Raw genomic sequence first — 18,931 nt, forward strand, 5'->3', positions numbered from 1 at the left:
TTGAAACTCCCTTTCACACCCCTGTGGGGCGATTAGTCTCGTCGTATATATGAAAAAGTTGTAAAGAAAATTGATGCTCCTGCTCAGCTTTATCATTAGTAAGGATCATTTATTTAAAGCCCAAAAATCAGGGACAGCTGGGTCCAGTTTTGAACCGTCTAAAAGCGACTGACTTTTCTCAGGATCAATTCGGCAACCTTAAGAATTTTAGGCGAGCACTATACTGAGTCAGCCTAAAATTTACTTCATTCCCTTGTTCAAATTGCGGCCTGTGTCTCGGAATTCCCTCATTCAGTACTACTTCCCGTATCTGCCAAGTTACGTTTCATTCTGCAATTTGCTTTGTGAGGTCTCAGTCATCAATCATGATTAAAAGTTCATTGCCAGTTGATGGACTTAAATGGAGTAAAAGTGTTTAGAAGTATGAAATGTGTTGGAAGGGTAGAGTGGTGGTTAAATTGTGAACATCTACATGGTATGTAGTACAAAAGCTGTTGTTCATCACTTAGTTGTAATTGGAGCAGTGACCAAAGTAAGGAAATTTTTGCATGTGGATCGCAGTGAAATGGAAAATATTAGGTGACCAGGACTTGTCTCTAGTAGACTATCAAGGACTGTAAGCTCTGCAAGTCTTGGACACGCCGATCAGCAAGCAAAGTTTCCTAAAATTCAATCACTGTCTCTATGAAAACTAATGAACACTTGTTGCCGGCCCGTTTTGTAAACGTTTACAGTCTTCTGCAAACTCCCTAACTCACTGCACATTTCCTATGTCCAAGTCAAAACATTTTTTTGCATACACACCTGCCAACTGGCAACACTTATCAACCTTTCTCAGTGGAAGGTAATACACAGAACACGATACTAGAAAACTTTCCCTTTTTTGGCTACTACGACGAGATTAATTGTCCATAGTGTAGGAACTGTAGCTAGAATAGTAGTAGACCAAGTTAAGAACACGATTTTAGTTCTAGATTTGAACTACCTCGATTGACTGTAGCTGATCTCGATGGAGCTCTGGTATTTAATTGGTTATATTTTGTTACAACTTTGATGTGTTAGTTTGGCTTTGTAAGATTATTGTTCCTACTATTACTAGTAACGGAACCGTTAAGCAGTTTCCAAGTACGTAACAGATCTAATGTTTGTGACAGGTGGCTGGGTGGGGGGTGGCGGAAGTATGCACTTGGCTTGAGTCACTACAACTGTCCGAGTACGCAGAGACGTTCCAGGCAAACGACATACGCGGCCGAGAGCTTTTGACGTTGACACGGCGCGACCTCAAGGACCTCGGCGTCACCAAGGTCGGACATGTCAAGCGCATCCTACAGGCCATCAAGGAGCTCAACATGTGATCTCGGAGTGTGTAAGCAGGTGAGGCATATATCACAACTGAAGAAAAAACTAACCCATTTTCTTCTAAAATCGAAAATAATATTTTGGTCAAAAAGTGAAGAAAAGAGATTTTTTGAAAAGAGATAGTTTTGCTTGCTTACCTAAAAAAAAATGACTCCAGGAGGTAGCATACAAAAGTTCTATGTCTTATGAACTTTCTGTGAATAGCAAACTGAACTCCGTCCCTTTAAAAAAATCAATAATAATATATTTTGTTATTTTTATCAACTGTGCAGTCATTTTCTATGATTATTAGAACGGGATCTGAAATCTGGAAGTACTTGAAACATATAAGATTACTATAAAAAAAACATTAGCCAAAGCTAAAAAATCAAAAGGGAACCCCCACATTGAGAACTTGTATAGTAGCTTTGACTATTAATAAAACAAGACATTCCACCCCCATGTTAATTTTGTATCCAGATTTTTTATCAAAATTATTGTAGTTGATGTGAGCCACCGACAGATTGCGATTGCACTGATCTTAATTGCGATTGCGCTGATCTAAATTGCTAAATTCTGTCAAATTCACAAACTTTTTAACCAAGTCAAACTTAGGGAAAGACTTATGGTGAGCTATAGCAACTGTTATGACCCATAAACCTGGTCCGCAACAAAAAATAAGGTATAAAATAGAATTTTAGACACTAGCGCATTCTGTGACAGGCTCACACATCTACAATCTTTTTAATAAAAACTTGGCAACAGGTGATCCATAAAGATGGGATGTCTAGTTGTCTACTTCCGTATCCAATAGTCAATTCTCTGTACATGAATTATTAGAGTCAAACATTGTCCATAGAGATTTTTTTCAAGCAAGCACAACTTTTCTGGGATTTGGAATCTGACTCTTGTTTTCATAGAAGAGAAAGTAGCTAAATTTAACAATATTAGTACATAAACCCAGCCAAAGCAGGAAAAACACAATAGAAAAACGACACAGAGAACTGTAGAGTAGTAGATTTTAAAATCCTTAAAGAAAACAGCAATCAATACAAATAGAGGGTTGCCAAAACACAAGATGGCGATTCATGCAAGATCCTCATTGTATAAAATGTGTATTTGAAACAAACTTAGACCAATACAAGCACTTAATGATATATTTATATTATTTAGAAACAAAATAAATATTTATGTTCTAGGTTGACAACGACCTGCTTTGCAGATTCTTAACACCGACCGACAATCTCTCTATTTTGTTGGCTTAGTTTAAAACAAATCACATTTGTTTGAAATATACTTTATTAGACTGTTTAGTTCGTATTTTAGGTACGCTTAAGAATCTCAGTTATGTTTGCTGTATATAATTTGTTTGTTTTGTGAACAAACGATGTTAATTTATGTTTTAAACCTGTGCAATAAGAGGTGCTAAATTTCAATGTTAAATTTGTTTTTACGTTTTATATACATTGTTTATGTGTTACAAGAATATTGTCTGTTTACATTACTATAGTTTATATTTTTTATCTATAGGAATATTTATCCTTAAAGGCATAAATAACTAAACTTGAATCTAAGGTGAAAACTTTTTGCAACTTTAAAAAAGAATTATCCTTGTTTAAATATCCTCATTATTTTCAACATAAGACTATACTTTGGATATATTTAGTTGATGATAAGGAGTCATTTTAATATTTTTCGATGCAGAAGATGGTTTACTGTTTGAAGAATAGTATATTTCATTACTAGGGCCTAAAGTGACTCTTTTTGACCCGAGGTCAAGTTTTACAATCTAGGCGAAGCCGAGGTCGGAAAATGAGCGAGGGTTAAAAATCACTTTTTGCCCGTGTGGTGGACTAGCCTATATTTTTCGTTATATTGCATCATTAATTACCAAAAATAAAGCTAAAAAATGAAATAATTTACCTCTCAAAACGACTTCCTGCTTACTTCCAATTCTGCTAATGCAAATAAGCAGCTGTTTAGTAAGTGATTCAATTATTTTGTCTGTTACGATTGTTATTATGTCGAGCAATCGACAACAATAGGCTAAAAACCTAACCTTATAAATCAATCGATAAATTATTTCGATCGATACGATTGCCACAATCGATATTTACAACTGTTTACAACAGCTGATTTTTACTCACTAGAGACTAAAAATGAGAGTAAAAATGCTACTTTAGACCTGCAACGCATGCATTAAAAACGCCTGTTTTTGCTGCAGTATGACAAAAAGGAAAGGTATTTAATTTCATGGAATTATGATAGTCACATGGTTTGTTTAAGTTCAAAAAACAATGTATAGCAATATTTGTGTAAATATAAATTCTCTTATAGTTGGTAATGTATGTAATAAATTGCTAAAGTATGCTTCTATGAAATTCAACAGAAAATGTTTAGTTTTTTTTTTTTTATTCATTTTTAGGTTAATTTATTTATGCCTTTACAATGGAAATGGACACATATTATGAGTCTTTCATCTGTATCACAATAGTATAAGTATACCTACACAAAAAGACAAAGATTGTTTTTATAATTTTGTTACATAGATTAATAGCACTGAAATTTAAATTTAGTTAACTATTTCTTGTTTTTTTTTCTATTGGGACAACCCCCTATGAATTTACTATATCCTCATCAAAAGCAAATAAGTATTAAAAGAAACATTGTATTACAAATTAACTTGAAGTAATATTTGCTTTATTTTGTGAGACTTTATTTAACTAGTGTTTACAAAAATAAGTAATAGTTTGTGTGTATTGCAATTTGTTTTTTATGATCTCATAACTTATTGGTTTTATTTTTCTAATAATGCTAGTAAATCTTACACGTTTTAATTACACTGTAATAAATCAAGAGCTGAAAAACAACAGTTAAAATAGTATCTCTTTTTAACATTACTTCTTTAGTTATTACTGTGAATTGTACAAACTTCAACAACAACTATTTCAATTTAAACTTAGCACTATAACTAGACTGTTTTGATCTCATTTTTACATTCAGTGTATTTGTGTCCATTTTAGTTTTGTATGAAATGTATCGAACTGTTGACTGTTTGTTTATTCCGGGTCCAAATCAAAGGTCCGAGCTGTTTCAACGTATTTCAATTACATTTTTTATACATATATTTGTATCGAACTAGATGTATCATTATTTGTTCACTTCAATCGATTTGTCAATCATGATATTCATCAAGATCTGATGTAGGTTTCTCAGGCTTTCGAATGTTTTGCTTTATACACAACATTTACTGACTACTAGTTGTATAGGATTGTTTGTTTTCCCATGGTGCTGTAACCTTGTGGCCTCTTCTACTGAACAACGCATTCACGTTTGCTCAGTTTTGTCTCTGTTAACTATTTTTTACCTAATCTTGTTAGTAGTTATCGCCTTCTCAATACTCGCTAGATACAATCCGCATAGTTTGCTTCTTATCGCTCCTCATTGATTATTTCTCATCGAACTACTCTATAACTATTCAAATACTTTTGCGTTTTCTACCAAAGAAAGGAAGGTTGGTACTTGTAAGAGTTGATTAATATTCTAAACCGAAAGCAATGGTGCGCTAGTCGCGCCAAGGGTTTTGATGACGGGATCACTTTTTTGGAACTCTTTGCAATTCTAATACTAGCTTAAAATACTCACTGGAACTTGAATGTAAATAGGGTAAATAGTTTTAAATGTAAAATAAATCAGTATTGGTTCTGTTCGGATAAAATATTTTACTACACAAATATTACATGTGGCATCCACCCAAGTTTGATTTTGTTTATTTAGTCTTGTGGTTTTTTTCAACTTGAGTGTTAATCGAGTGTACAGTTAAGATATTTTTCAGAGAAAAGATTGTAAAACTATCGTAGTGTATAAAGTTGACTATGTAAGAGAAAATACTGTAACTTTTAAAATTAAGTACATTTTTAATGCCTGGAGCAAAATGTTTGTGAATTTTGTTACTGTAAGTCATTGTTTGGATATTAGGCTTCTGTTTTATTTTTTATTTCTTAAATTAAATGATTAGATAGTGTTTTGTATGTACTTCAACATGTGCATCAATTGTTTTCATTACTTTAGCTAGTTTTACTTTAAGACTTGGTTATTTATCTTTCTCAACCTTAATGGTAGGCATAAGAGATGCTTTTGTTCATTAACTTTTACTCTGCTTATTTTCTAGTTCTCGTAACGTCTTCATTACTGTGTATATGATTCATCACAACGACAGAACACCTATTCTGTCTCGACTTTCATATCCTACTGAGGTGGTTGCTTTTTCTACTTCTTGTTAACGTTAACTAGTCTGTAAGGTAAGTTATCAATAACATAACTAGGGACGTAATCTATATGTAGATAGGGAAGACAGCCAGCTTGAGTTTTGTGACAACATAAAAACATCAAACACAGAACTTTGATATTGGATGCTGATGCTACCAAATTTCAAAAACCTTTGGGGTTTAAGTAATTTTTTTAGAGACTTTATAAAAGTGCATGTTTTTTTTTATTTATTCTATGATTCTAAATTTTCTGGCTGTATTACTTATTGAGGTGTGTAAGGACCAAATCTGACAAAATTCCTAGGGAAAATGGCAAAACGTATTTTTTTATAATAGGGGTTACAAGTTGACCACTAAGTGACACGAGTTTGGCAGTCCCTCATTTTTAAAAGCTGTTGATACTGCTAAAACTGAGAGTCAAAAGGTTAACGGAGTTAACAGTTGAGTTAAGAGTTAACAAATTCCGGCCTATTACATCTCCCTCAAGTACCCCCAACCTCAGCCAATTGCACAAAACTCTGCACAAATCCGCCCCATTTGTTCGAAAATTTATTCTGAGTAAAAAAAAAACATTTTTAAATGTGCGAGAGACTATTGGATGCCAGATAATCGGGTTTTACCATAGACTAACCAACTAAACTAGACTTCTCATCCCATTGTAAATTTTGAAGCTCATTTTTCATGTCTAGTTCATGTCCGGTGACACTGGGCGCTAGTGTCAACAAAATTTTGTTTCTATTATTTTAGAGTAATGGTTTTTGCTTTACTGTTTGGTTACATAACTGGACAAGTTATTGTTGGTGATTAGATTGTTTTATTTGGTTAAATGCGGTTTTAAATTACCGAAATAACAAGAAACGAATTGTAAACAAAACATGGCCTCTACAGTGAACTGGACAGAACTAACAATAAAATTGGCTTCAGCTGTTCCATAAGGGTGAGAAATCCACTAAGGGAGTATGTTTTATCTATGGTTTTACTATACAAACCATCCGAAAACCGAGTATATGTAACCGAGTCATATACACAAAACCGAGTCAGTGTAACCGAGTATATGATATGTTGTCACATTGTTGTTGGCTGGTTACGCTTATTACCGAGTATTCTTGTTAGTATTACATTAGCGTGTGGGTAATGACAATCTTGTTCTGCCTAAGGCGCTGTTATCAATTCTTATTACCTAATGTTTCTGTCAGTGCAACATTATTTAGCATTAATCTGTTATTTAACAACCGAGTTCACTTTCATCTGGTAAGGTATGATGGGAATCATTCAGTTTAACCTAAAGAATCATCGTAGTGGTGCAGATATGTTTCTTAGCATATTTTTTTTTCATACGAATGTGACCAAAGTTGACCTTGATTTATTTTTACCAGTGTGAACATTGCCCTAACATTGACTATAGAAGCTCATACTAATCTCTGACTTACTTTGACTTAGCTGCATAGAATAAATTAACCATATAAAATTCAAAATTGTAAATAGAGCACATTTAATGTATGGCGGGATTTCTTTTTGTTGCCTTACATTAATGGGTCAATTAATAAGCTATCTTTGTGTTTTTATTGAGTTGCTTTGATTTTTGATCCATACAGTTGCTATCATTGTTAAAAATGTTCGCTAATTTGATCCTGTAATTTTTGTATGATGAAGACAGGCCATATTTATAATAGTATGAACTTTGAAAATGAATATGTGTCATATTTAGTGTTACTAAAATATAAAATACTAGTAATTGAAAAAAAACGCACTACCTCAAACTTAACAAATAAAGTATTAAAATAATGCTGTCAATCAGTTATCCTAAACAACTGAATGGGCTTTAAACTTCTTGAGACAATTATTGGGCTGGGGTTGATTTTTTAGGGGGTTTGGGTATTGATATATTTGTTACTGTATTCTCAGATTTCTTGCAAATGTATGTCCCGTCCCCTTTTAGTTTAGGACAGGACACTTTCACATTTGCAAGAAATCTGAGGATACAGTACCACATTTATGAACTGAATGGTTGGATTCGGATTCGATGGTATCTAGAAAGGACTTAATTGATCAAACTTAACAAAATCATTCATGTTTGTGCTTTAACTCTCTAACAAAACTATTGCAATTCACATTACCGTACCAGATGAAAGTACACTTTTTATTTAGATATTTATCAAGCTAATGCTTCCACTTGGATTTTTTCATTTGTCTTTAAATTTATCATTATGTAATCCATGTAAGAATAAATTTTATAATGTAATTTTACTAAACTACACTTTGAATTCTGAAACATGTTCTCATAAATGGGACCATCAAAGAATTGTTTGACTTGCGTTTTCAAAATGTCATTTGTTCCTGTTAGATGTTCGTAGGTCGTCCCATTGTAACCGGAACTATATTTTGTTTGAATTTGACTAAATCTTCCAAAGTAGTTTTCAATTAAAACAGCAGCATCTGGTACCTGCTGGTATTCTTGTTTATTCTGTCTGTATTTTGTTTCAACAGTAATTCATATGCATCACAACTATTTGATATTCATTACAGATATTAATATTAATCGTAGAGTAAATTATTTCACTGCAATATCGTTGTGTGTTTCGGTGATTTTTAAAATGCACAAGAACTATTTCAGTTTTACCTGATTCATTATACTGTATTTTCTTAACTGTAGGCTAATCATGTTTGCTTTTGGAGAAGACATTACAAAATGTGTGAATAGATTTCTTAAACATATTTGATTTGAATAAAACAGTAATGTAATTACGTATTGAGTGTTCATTAAGATAGAGGGAATTGTATATTTGATTTTAGTTTTTGGGATCTAAAAAATAATAGGAGAATGGCAAACGATCAAATCTGGCACATTTGTATTTAACCATCAAATTTTCTACCCCTTGCAGCATGGCCTGATGTTATTTATTTTGAGTGTGTAGTCCTTTATGCTCCCATAACAACTTTTAAGATATTTAAGTTTTATTTTTATTTTTGAATAATACAATATAAATGACTTCTTGAATTTATTCACCCAAAGAAAGTGATAATGAATAACATTCATTGAATTCCTATCCATGATTTCATACTCTATTTGGCAAGGTTTTCAAGCAATTTAATTTATACCGAGTTGTTTTATTTTGAAAGCTTTGTAATAAGAGGTATGGTACTTTCATTTGATTATAATCCTATTTGGAGAATCTACAGCGAATCATTTTGGTGTCTTCTTCAACAGCCTGTTTAAATTTATGGTGCTTTTCTTGTATTTTATGATTGTATTATTTTATTTGTTATAATATCTGTGATATTTTCTTATTCTATATACAAACTCGTATTTAAAAGTAACTCAATTCATCGTTTGTTTTCGGTCATGAGTGTTTGGAATTTAGTTTACTTGCACAAACCAAATTGATATTATAAACCTCCCAGTTATTAGTTTCCTCGAAGAAAATTTCTTAAAGGTACAAATTGTAATTTGTATTACTTAATGACAAAGATCTCAAATTTTTTTTATCAAAATTTTATTTACAATCTGTTCATTTTTATTAAGATAATAAATGGTAATATAATGTAGTCTTAAGAATCGGGATAATGTTGCACAGCAAATACAATAACAACTAAATCTTGAAATTTTGTGTGATGGAACAAATCGTAATTTTGGCGTCAACATCCAAGTTAGGTATGATTAAAATATTATAGTTTTTATGTAGGGGGATGCGACACATAGACAATTTTTACTTTACTGGTGGTCCTATAACTTGTTATTATGCAGGATTGGCTGGATTGGAACCCATGACCCCTAGACAACATGCCGGTGCTATAACCAACAGATCTGTCAAACCATTTAAATGATGGATTTTTTTGTGTTACTGGAATCTTACATCTTAATTTATCTATAATTTAAAACATAGAATTTAATTAATTTATTAAATGGAATAATCTGGTAATGTGTCAAGAATTGAAAATCACTCAATTGGGTGTATTTACATCTCAGGCTGTGATATATTACACAGCATATACAGGGTGTTCAAAAAAGGTGGGAACATAATTTAGGAAGTGATTTTTTGGGCCAAAATAAGCAAACAGTATATGAACATGTGTCTTCTTCATCGACTTTGATTCCTTTTCCTTTAACTGGATTTAAGGAGTTTTAGGAATTACCTTAACTGAGCTTACTAAGGACAGACTAGTTAAGCCAGTCAACTAGACAAGCCGGTAGAGTCAGGAGAAAAGTTTCAATTACATACTATCTTAAAAATCCTAACAAAGTCAAAACAAACATTTGAGGTTTGTAGTAAGCTTTTTTTAATTTAAGTTTCCGTACAACGAATATGTCAATTAATTGTGGTTTGTAATAACCTTTTGTGATATTACATAATTTTGTTGAAAACAACTTCCGCACATAAACCGATAACGAATTTTGAATTGAGTTTAACTTGTTAACTCTTCAATAATCGTAATCAAACTAAATTTCTTGTTATAAAAGACGATACAAATAAAATATCCCTTGAACATCTCACGTCTATTGATTGATTTACCTCTTTCTCCAGATTTACCTCCTGTCAAAATTTGGATTCAAAGCAGGTAATTATAGAAGCAAAGTGTAAATAAAAATTATTTTCTTACATAGACCTTTCAGACTAGGATTTGTAAGCAGTGTTTTTGAAGTGCAGTCATGTTTAATTAATCGTTTGAACAGTAATGAGAAAGAAGGCAAGATTTAATATGTTTTATAAATCCAACAAATAAGTTGGGAAAGAGAGAAGAAATATTTATTTACTTCTGTTACCTATCTACATGGGGTTTTCCCTGTTACATCACTTTTCCACCTAACTTAACTGATTTTTACGATTGATGTGTCATTTTAAATTTATGTTCTAGCACACCTACGAATGCTAACTAAAATAGTATATTTCATTACTAGGACCGAAAGTGGCATTTTCCAGCGTGCACGCTCAAGTTTCATGTATGAGGCAAAACCTAATACAGGAAAACCAAATTTCACGTACGAGGCATAGCCGAGGACAGGAATAATAGAGATAATTGAAAAGATATAAACCTTCAAAGGCAACCAAAATAATTGTTTGAGAAACCATGAGTAGCTGTGACATTAATTCCACAAAAAATGTCCCTTTGAAGTTACACACCATTATAGCAATGTAGGTTCACTAGAAAACCATCTTTGATTCAGAAAAACTTCACAGGTTAAATAGTTCGTAAACATTGCCAATTTACTTACTGGAAAATGCCTGACCCCAACTCTCTGTCGCTTGGTCTCAGGTATTATAAATTTTGAAGTAGCAACAAGAAGTGCAGAATGTGACTGGTCCAATGATCCTACATGAAGGAAATCTATCTACAATTGGGTAGATAATGTATCTACAGTTGGTTGTGATACTAAATAATTTGGCCGAAAACTTGAGGTGTTCTCTAGCATTCTAGAAACACTAGTGATTTTAATTTACAAAACAAACATTGAAGAAAGTGTTATTTAAAAAACGTCATAAACCACATAGTTTTGATGCCACAGTTCTCTATTTACATAAAACGATCATCAACAAACTTCAATTTTCAAATTCTTACTTCAAAAGATCAAATAAATTCTTCTAATATAAATGGAGTAGAAAAAAATTGTCTGGATTAAGATAAATCAAGGTGAAAACACTATACAACCCTACAATTTCCTCAATCAATTCACTTTTGAAGGATAAAAATCACAACTAAATAAAACAAGGTTTTAATATTTTAATAAAAATGCAATCTATAAATGTATATTTACTTAGGAATGATCACTGAAGACGCGACCGTCCTCAACGAAATAAATAACTGTCCAACAACCTTTGCATGTAACACTCGATTTAACAAAACAGCCGAGTTATACAACAAAAGATGTACAAATAAATTTGTTAAAAAAAGTGTTTAGTGACACTAGTACACACAAAGGGCGATGAAAAAACGACAGCTTTTAACCTAGGCGCTTATGTACACATCACTTGGTGAGTCTGTTCGTCGCACTAGACTTGCGTGCTGTGAGGTTCGTTGCGGCTGACCTGCGGCTGCGCCCACTCGACAAAGTCATCTATCAGCACCGGCCACGCGCCCTCCTCGTCGTAATTGGACATGTCGTCGTTGATGACCATGGCAAAGTCCAACAACAGGTTCCAGGTGTCTTTTGGTATTGATCTTTTGTGATGTTCCTGCAACAATATGTACCAAGTTTAGTTCAGGCTTTGACTATGGTAGTAGGTACTGATTATTTTATGAAGCTCAAACATTAAAGGTAGGATGATTATGTTGAAATATTCTTTTAGAACTTCCATAACTGAGTAAAACTAATCAAATTATGAAACATATCAAACCTTTTACTTTGTTTACCATGATAATTATGAACAATACCTGGTAATTGTTGGTACTTACCAGGAATGTGTTGTAGGCCTACTTGGTAATTGTTTATTATTACCAAAAGACAAAACAGACTTATCTAATCATAATACAATAAAAATATTGATTTGGATCATTCAATCTAAACGTCATTTTCAATAAACAACACAACACATTCCAAAGCACTGAATAATCCACTAATCTTATCTTACTAGATTTACTTCCTCAAAACATGTAAACAGTCTGCGCAAAACAATAACATGAGGATGACTCAGCGGCCGGTTTTGTAGACAGACAGATGTTACGAGATCAGTGATGCCAACCCATCAATTAGAAATTTACCACAAAAAATCAAAACAGTTAGCTATTGCAACAATTATAGGCCTATTGATTATTGATTAATGGCCGAAGGTAACTGTTGGCAGCAAAGAAACAAATTTAAAATACATAAATGACGTTAACATGTTTGTATATATGCGTCGTACGCTTGTGACCTTCAGATTGTGTTGCATATAGGCCTATATCAGTCCAACACTCACAAATTAATAGTCGTTGACGTATCGTCCAACGCTGGGGAAGGGTTAAACAACCAATTTCAATTTCAATCTGTAATGTAGTAAGGTGTGAGTAAGATGCCTTGTTTAACTTGATTAGTATTACCATAGAGAATTAAGGTAAAGAATAAACACACTTGTGGGACGACTGTGCGCTTTCAGCTCTAGTATGTTATGCCGAAAATATACTTATGACGAGCAAGGAAAGTACAAACCGCAAGAACTAATTCCTATTGTACAGGTCCCCTCCACCATGAGCGTTGTTTAGATGATATCTGACAATGTCAAATGCATCATTGTATATGCCTGACGACAAATAAAAATCTTGAAATCATGATGACGAGGGGGGCAGTGTTGGACTTGTATGTCCCGATGCTGCCACTATTATTTATCATTTCATTTCATTCCATACGGTACAGTCTCACTTCTTACTGTGCTTTATATGTTCCACACAGACTAGTGGCCCATGTGGACGGGATTTTGCAAAGTTAAAAGAGGCTGCAAACCTCTATTAAAAAATAACCTAGGCCTACCTGAAGAAACTGGCACCAGAGATCCAAAAAACGGAATTTGCCTCTAAGTACAATATTCCAGTAGGTAATGGCCATGTCGAGGTCTAAACCCTTCTGATTTGGGTTCTTGGCGTAGTTAAACGTAAAGTGGTAAAAGTCCTTAAACTTGTTCTGGTCTTTGAGCTCGTTTTCCAGGGAGGGCAATCGACACTTCAGCTTCTCTACACTGTCACAACTGTAGAACAGAGGTAATTTTTAGAACATGAGCTATAGAACAATGAAAAAACACTCTAAATAGTGAAACATTTAACTTCTGCTCAAAACTGTAAAAAAAAAGCAGTGAGCTGTGTAATGTGGAATTGAAACTTACTGACCATTATTTACAGATTTAATGTAAGAACTTATACAGTCTGGGAATGCATCTGAATCCATGAAAAATGTATACTTCCTCATGTGCATCAAGTGAGTCTGAACACAGTAAAGGACGGATAGTCAAAGGAGCAAAAAAAAAAGGGTTAGAGAAGCAATTAGGCCTCGCTAATTTACAGCTGGGGGGAAAAAACTACAGCAACGCCATTTTAAATTTAGAAAAAAAACATTAGCCCTACAGAAAAAACAATTGGAGTAGTTGGGTGTGTTGCTAGCCTAACTTACAGTCGGGACCACGAAAGTTTGTAGTTGGCGGCAGCCAATCACAAGAGAAGGCTAGTGCGACGTTGCCATATCGCCCGTTGACGACACTAATTAAAATACTAAACAATATTTTCAAATCAGCTGGTATTATTAGATTTGGCAACACCGCACTGTCCTCATTGGCTCCTTCGAAGTCACGTGGTAAATAGGCTCCTCCCTCCACTGCAAACCTTCGTGGTCCCGACTTTAGTGGTTAAGTTAGCGCATTGGTATTCAGTGTGAAAGAGACAAATTCAATTTCACTGAGGGGTGCCATCAAGACACTGAAAATATTAGCTTTTCTTCTTACCAGTATAGGCCTAACCTATAACACACATAAACCGTTGTAGCATTTTGATTTTTTTAATCATAAAGGTAACTTACCATAGCTCTGTCATTCCTGTCATGAACTCTTCTCGTGAAAACTCACATTGAGCAGCAGCTCGAAACTTCCATGCTATTATTAGCACTAATTTGGATTCCGGACTGAGATTTAAATCATCAAGAAACTTCATAATACCTTCCGCAGTCATCTTGTCTGGCTCTGCCGGATCTAAAGGGGTTTAAATTGTTTTATTACTTAAATAACTATTTGTTTATCAACAAAATGGAAAGTTATTAAAAACTAACTATTTTTAATAGGTAGGTACGGCAGATTATTCAAAAACAATAACAGTAACCAGAATGGCTCCATTATTTTATTCAATTTTTTTTTTCAATTATTGTATGGAACATTATATTTCCATACAACATAATATTTTGTGTCTACAAAATTGAAGGCATATTTCCATTAGTACTTAACCCTCCGGTGGTCGTACCTAAAAATTTACGTCGGTACTAGTCGCACTGTATCAGATTGATTTTTTTGTGTTAAATGAAATAAAAGGCTAGTAAGCAACAGTAAATACCTGAGAACCGAATACTTTTGAGTGTATATGGATACCATTTAATAGCTTCCTAATCAATAATGAACCTTTTTTAAAATAAATGTATATAGACAATCTTGCATCATGTGTTTTACCAATAACGGGAAAGGTCGCAACGTATCAAAACAATACAAAGTTTGTAAAATAATAAAAAACCATTGATAGCCTACATTTGAACAATTCATTGTAACTAAACAGCAGTAGCCTACATGTATGAAAATAGTCTTAAAAATACTAAATAGTTTAATTTCAATCTTAAAAATATTGAAATTCCTATTTTTAAAAAGCTTGTAAAACTGGCAGGGTCGCACAGTCAAGTGATACAATGACCTTGGGAGAGGCAAGTGTTTACCCGACAAAACCAGTTAACCGGTACCGTACATCACTGATCAATAGGTGCGACCGCCCGAGGGTTAAAGTATGAATCTATACACCATAACTGATTAAACGGCAGCCCATTACAGATATTTTGATAGCCTAAACCTTTGCCCTAGTTTGGCAAGTCGTACTGGCTGCATTTTCGATGTTAACTGTGCGAAACCATTTAAAAGTCATTTGTCTCTGCGCTTGCATTGGGGCTTTCCCCACAAGCTCGGAACTAGGCTATTTTAGGTTTAATATTTCTTACATGATATAATCGTTAAGCAGAAAACAACAAACATTTTGTGTGAAAAAACACATATTTTTGCCAGTGGTTCTGGTCCATCTTGTGGAATCATAAGAATGTATGTGCGCCAGTACGGAGATTAAACATTTATCCGAGCTGCCAAGCAAAAGAAGTTACAGCTGATAACAGACCAAGTAACTTAAGGCAACCGAAAACTGTATTTTCCTATCTAAAAGAGGTAAAGCTTATTGTAATGCAATTTAAATTGCTAGCTTAAAGGTTAACGTTTCAGACTTCGGTAGGGGAGGGGAGGGATGGGTTCGATTCCCTGCACATCCACATCACATGAATTTGGACGGCTTTCCCTGAAAGTGTTTAATTAATTACTTCCTCTTTTGATTCCTCAAGTAAAAATGCCACCATCAGGCCTTTATTATATAAAAAAATAAAAACACACTTATACTCAAAGTGTTTTGTTTGTTTTGTTTTAAGACATGTTTATTAAGTTAACTTAAACCTAGTTGACTTAAGGGTAATTTCAAGAGTTTGTCGGCCTATGATTTCCTACTACTAAATTTATTAGGGTATGTACTAAGTTACTTAAGTTTTGGTACACAGAGGATACGCGTCCGGTAACCAGACGTGGATTAGGCGTCCGGTAAGGGGTCCCGGAACGCCATTACCACAATGATACGATGTTCAGCCATCAGTGTTCGTGGTGTAGTGGATAGAGTGCTCGACTGACATGCGAGAGGTCCCCAGTTCGAAACCCATCGGTAACATTAACTTTTTGGCACAGATTTTGCTTTGAATGTAATTTCTTCTTAACTGTACATCTTTTGTTAGAATTTTTGGCATTTATAATTTTATGTTATGAAGAGAATTGAACCTTCATTTGATTTTTTTTCACTATCAGCAAGTTTGGTTGGTTAGGTTAGGTTATGACAGTAACTGCCGGACGCCTAATCCACGTCAGGTTACCGGACGCGTATCCTCTGCGTTTTGGTATGCCTAACATAAGAGTTTTTGTAAGGGGTCCACAACTAAGTTAGGCTTACCATAAAACACTAATTAAAGATAATTATAATAGTTTGGTAACTAAAGACTGTTTGTAAGCATAATATAAACGCTGAAATCTTTGTGTAGAAGCTAGGTTATGATGACATACCGAGGTTTAGGCCTATGCCTAACGCGACCTATCCAGAAATGGTCAACGGTCAAGAGGATGGTAATTATGCCTATGAAGCAACCAGCTTAGGGCTAAACCTAACCTATAAAACTCAATTGAATTCTTATTACATGACTTTTAAGACAAGTCTAAGTTACTGCATTGACAAAGATAATTTTAACTTTTTTGGAGGCTATAACTAACTTAAGTCACAAATCACTCTTAAAGTACCTATCAGCTAGTGATGTAAAATACCCGGGTATTTAAAACTCAGGGTAAATACCCTGGGTATTTACCCGGGTAAATACCCAAAATCCATAAATACCCGGGTATTTTGGGTATTTATGAAATCGATTGAAATTCATTTATATTCACCCCTAAATATGTTATTGTTATCATTACATGAAAGTTTAGGATAGTCTATAACACCTTTTACAGTAACTTGAAGCTTTGCTAGTACCTTTCATTTAATGATTTAGCACTTTTTTAAAAATAAAACATAAAGTTTTTAAATAAGAATGGGGTTTCGTTTTTTTATTAAGACAACACCTCATCAGAGAAATAGTGAACCTAAACCTACTTCTACTGTTATTAAATTATGATAGTTAAAAATTTGTATCGTATAAATGGCTTGGAAGGCTAGACAGACCTAATATTTAAGGCAGAATGGCAGAATACTAAAAGTAATTAAACTTTTCTGTGTTACCGCATAGTTGGAAACAATAATATATTTGGATAAACCTACTAAAAAAATGAATCTCCTGTTTTTTGGTCTACCTTAATATAATTTTGAAAGATTTATATTGCTGTAGATTTAAATATTTTGTATCACAAGTTTATGAAATTAGTTTTTTTTTATTTTGATACCATTAATACCAACAAAAGATCTAGAACAAAAATATTATTAAATTCTGCCATCCTACAGATTGAATTTTAATTATTTTCTTAAGTTATTTACACGCCTAGGCCACTACTAGGTTAAATTTTCATGTATAAATAATAATTATTACTTTGCAAATTATTTTTCTTCACTTTCAATAATATAAGATTCATCTATCTATCATAGAAATTAAAAAATCATAAGTAGGCAGGACTTGTGCAACCATGCGACCAAAGTATTTATGCCGATTATGCTTTATGCTCAGACCTGGGTATTTATGGCGATTGTACCCAGAAGTAAAATGCTTGTAGGGACTATATGAAATTTTGTTTTACACATTTTATCATCATTTTACTATCCTTACAGGGTGATAACTGCAAAAAAACATCTCAATCTTCTCTAACTTTAATAAAAATTATAAATACCCAGTTTTTGGGTATTTACCCGGGCCTGGGGTAAATTCCCGGGTAAATACCCAATTTATATTTACCTACCCACTGGGTATTTACCCGACCCACATCACTACTATCAGCATCTCGGAAGTTCGATTAGGGGAGTACAAGATTAGGCTAGGTTGCAAAGCAACATCGCCATGGCCTACGCAAGTTTACTCAGTGAATTGTTTGGCTGCACTTTACTTTAGGTCCAACACAAACCGAATGAAAATATCGATTACTCGATTGTTTCATTCGATATATCGTTTGGTTAGTTAGGTTAGGTTAACCTTACCTAACTGAACAATCGATATATCGATCGATATTGATCATCCATAACAGACGGCTGCACTTAACTTTACGTCCTACACTAATTAGACTGAAAATATCGATCGATATATCGATTATTTAAAATAGCCAATCGATTATTCGATATATCATTTCGTTAGTCAGGTAAGGTTAACCTCACCTAACTAACCAAACGATATATCGAATGAAACAATTGATAAATTTATATTTACATTCGGTTGTTTCATTTGAATGAGTGTAGGACGTAAAGTAAAGTGCAGTCTAACAGACTAAATCAAATAACAGATTGCTCATAACCTAGTGGTCAAATGTAGAGCATTGACTTGAGCGAATTATAGGCTAGGTTAGGTTAAGCTTATGTGTAAAGAACAAACTTATTCTACTGTCCATGGCTTATTACTGACCTTTATATTTAGAAAACAAGAGTTCCAGTTTTTTCCTGTCAACTGTAACCTTTGGCTCTTTGTAGTACACATCTGGATTTTGAAAATAGTTGTCTGAAGCCAGCTCCAGTTTCCATTCATTTTGAGAAAGGCAATATATTGCAGTTTGTTCTCCAGTTTGAGTAAACGCTATGAATTTTTTAACTTTATCTCGCTGTGATAGTTTCAATTTATGCTGAAACAAGGTAAATAAATTTGAAGCCAAGTAGGAAGTGAGGCTAGAAATGTAATACTAGAACATAACACAAAGGTATGGAAAGCTAAATTGTTTCTAACGATAGGAACAACAAAGAAAATGTAACATCGGAGTTTAAAAGAATATAATACAAACCATTTCCAGGCTTTTAAGGTCAAAAGACCAAAATGCTCACAACAAATTCAACATAAATTTGCCTATAACAGAAGTGTTGTGGACGCAGCGCGCATGGCCACCACTCGCCAGCAAAATAGCAAAGTGAAATCTGAA

At 33.6% G+C, this 18,931-nt stretch overlaps 2 protein-coding genes across 3 annotated transcripts in view; one reads left to right on the plus strand and one right to left on the minus strand.

The window, feature by feature from the left end:
* The window catches only part of LOC128991332 (diacylglycerol kinase eta-like), a 154,313-nt gene extending 151,648 nt beyond the window's left edge, over nt 1-2,665 (plus strand). For both annotated transcript variants that reach the window (XM_054414137.1, XM_054414136.1), the window contains 2 exons: nt 1,155-1,374; nt 2,538-2,665. In XM_054414137.1, coding sequence (XP_054270112.1) covers nt 1,155-1,355 — 201 coding nt within the window. In that variant the 3' untranslated portion in view covers nt 1,356-1,374; nt 2,538-2,665. The remainder of the gene's footprint in view (nt 1-1,154; nt 1,375-2,537) is intronic.
* An 8,639-nt stretch (nt 2,666-11,304) lies between these two features.
* Nucleotides 11,305-18,929, minus strand: LOC128992156 (DCN1-like protein 1). Its single transcript, XM_054415595.1, has 5 exons — nt 18,797-18,929; nt 18,427-18,640; nt 14,083-14,251; nt 13,048-13,261; nt 11,305-11,776 (listed from the first exon to the last, which is right to left on the minus strand). Exons 1-5 carry the CDS (start codon nt 18,797-18,799, stop codon nt 11,594-11,596), a joined length of 783 nt encoding a protein of 260 aa, XP_054271570.1. The 5' UTR covers nt 18,800-18,929; the 3' UTR covers nt 11,305-11,593.
* Nucleotides 18,930-18,931: the final 2 nt, after the last annotated feature.

The sequence above is a fragment of the Macrosteles quadrilineatus genome, unplaced genomic scaffold, assembly GCF_028750875.1.
Source record: "Macrosteles quadrilineatus isolate MER2022 unplaced genomic scaffold, UCM_ALF_1.0 Scaffold_4__1_contigs__length_99947679, whole genome shotgun sequence".
NCBI lineage: Eukaryota > Metazoa > Arthropoda > Insecta > Hemiptera > Cicadellidae > Macrosteles > Macrosteles quadrilineatus.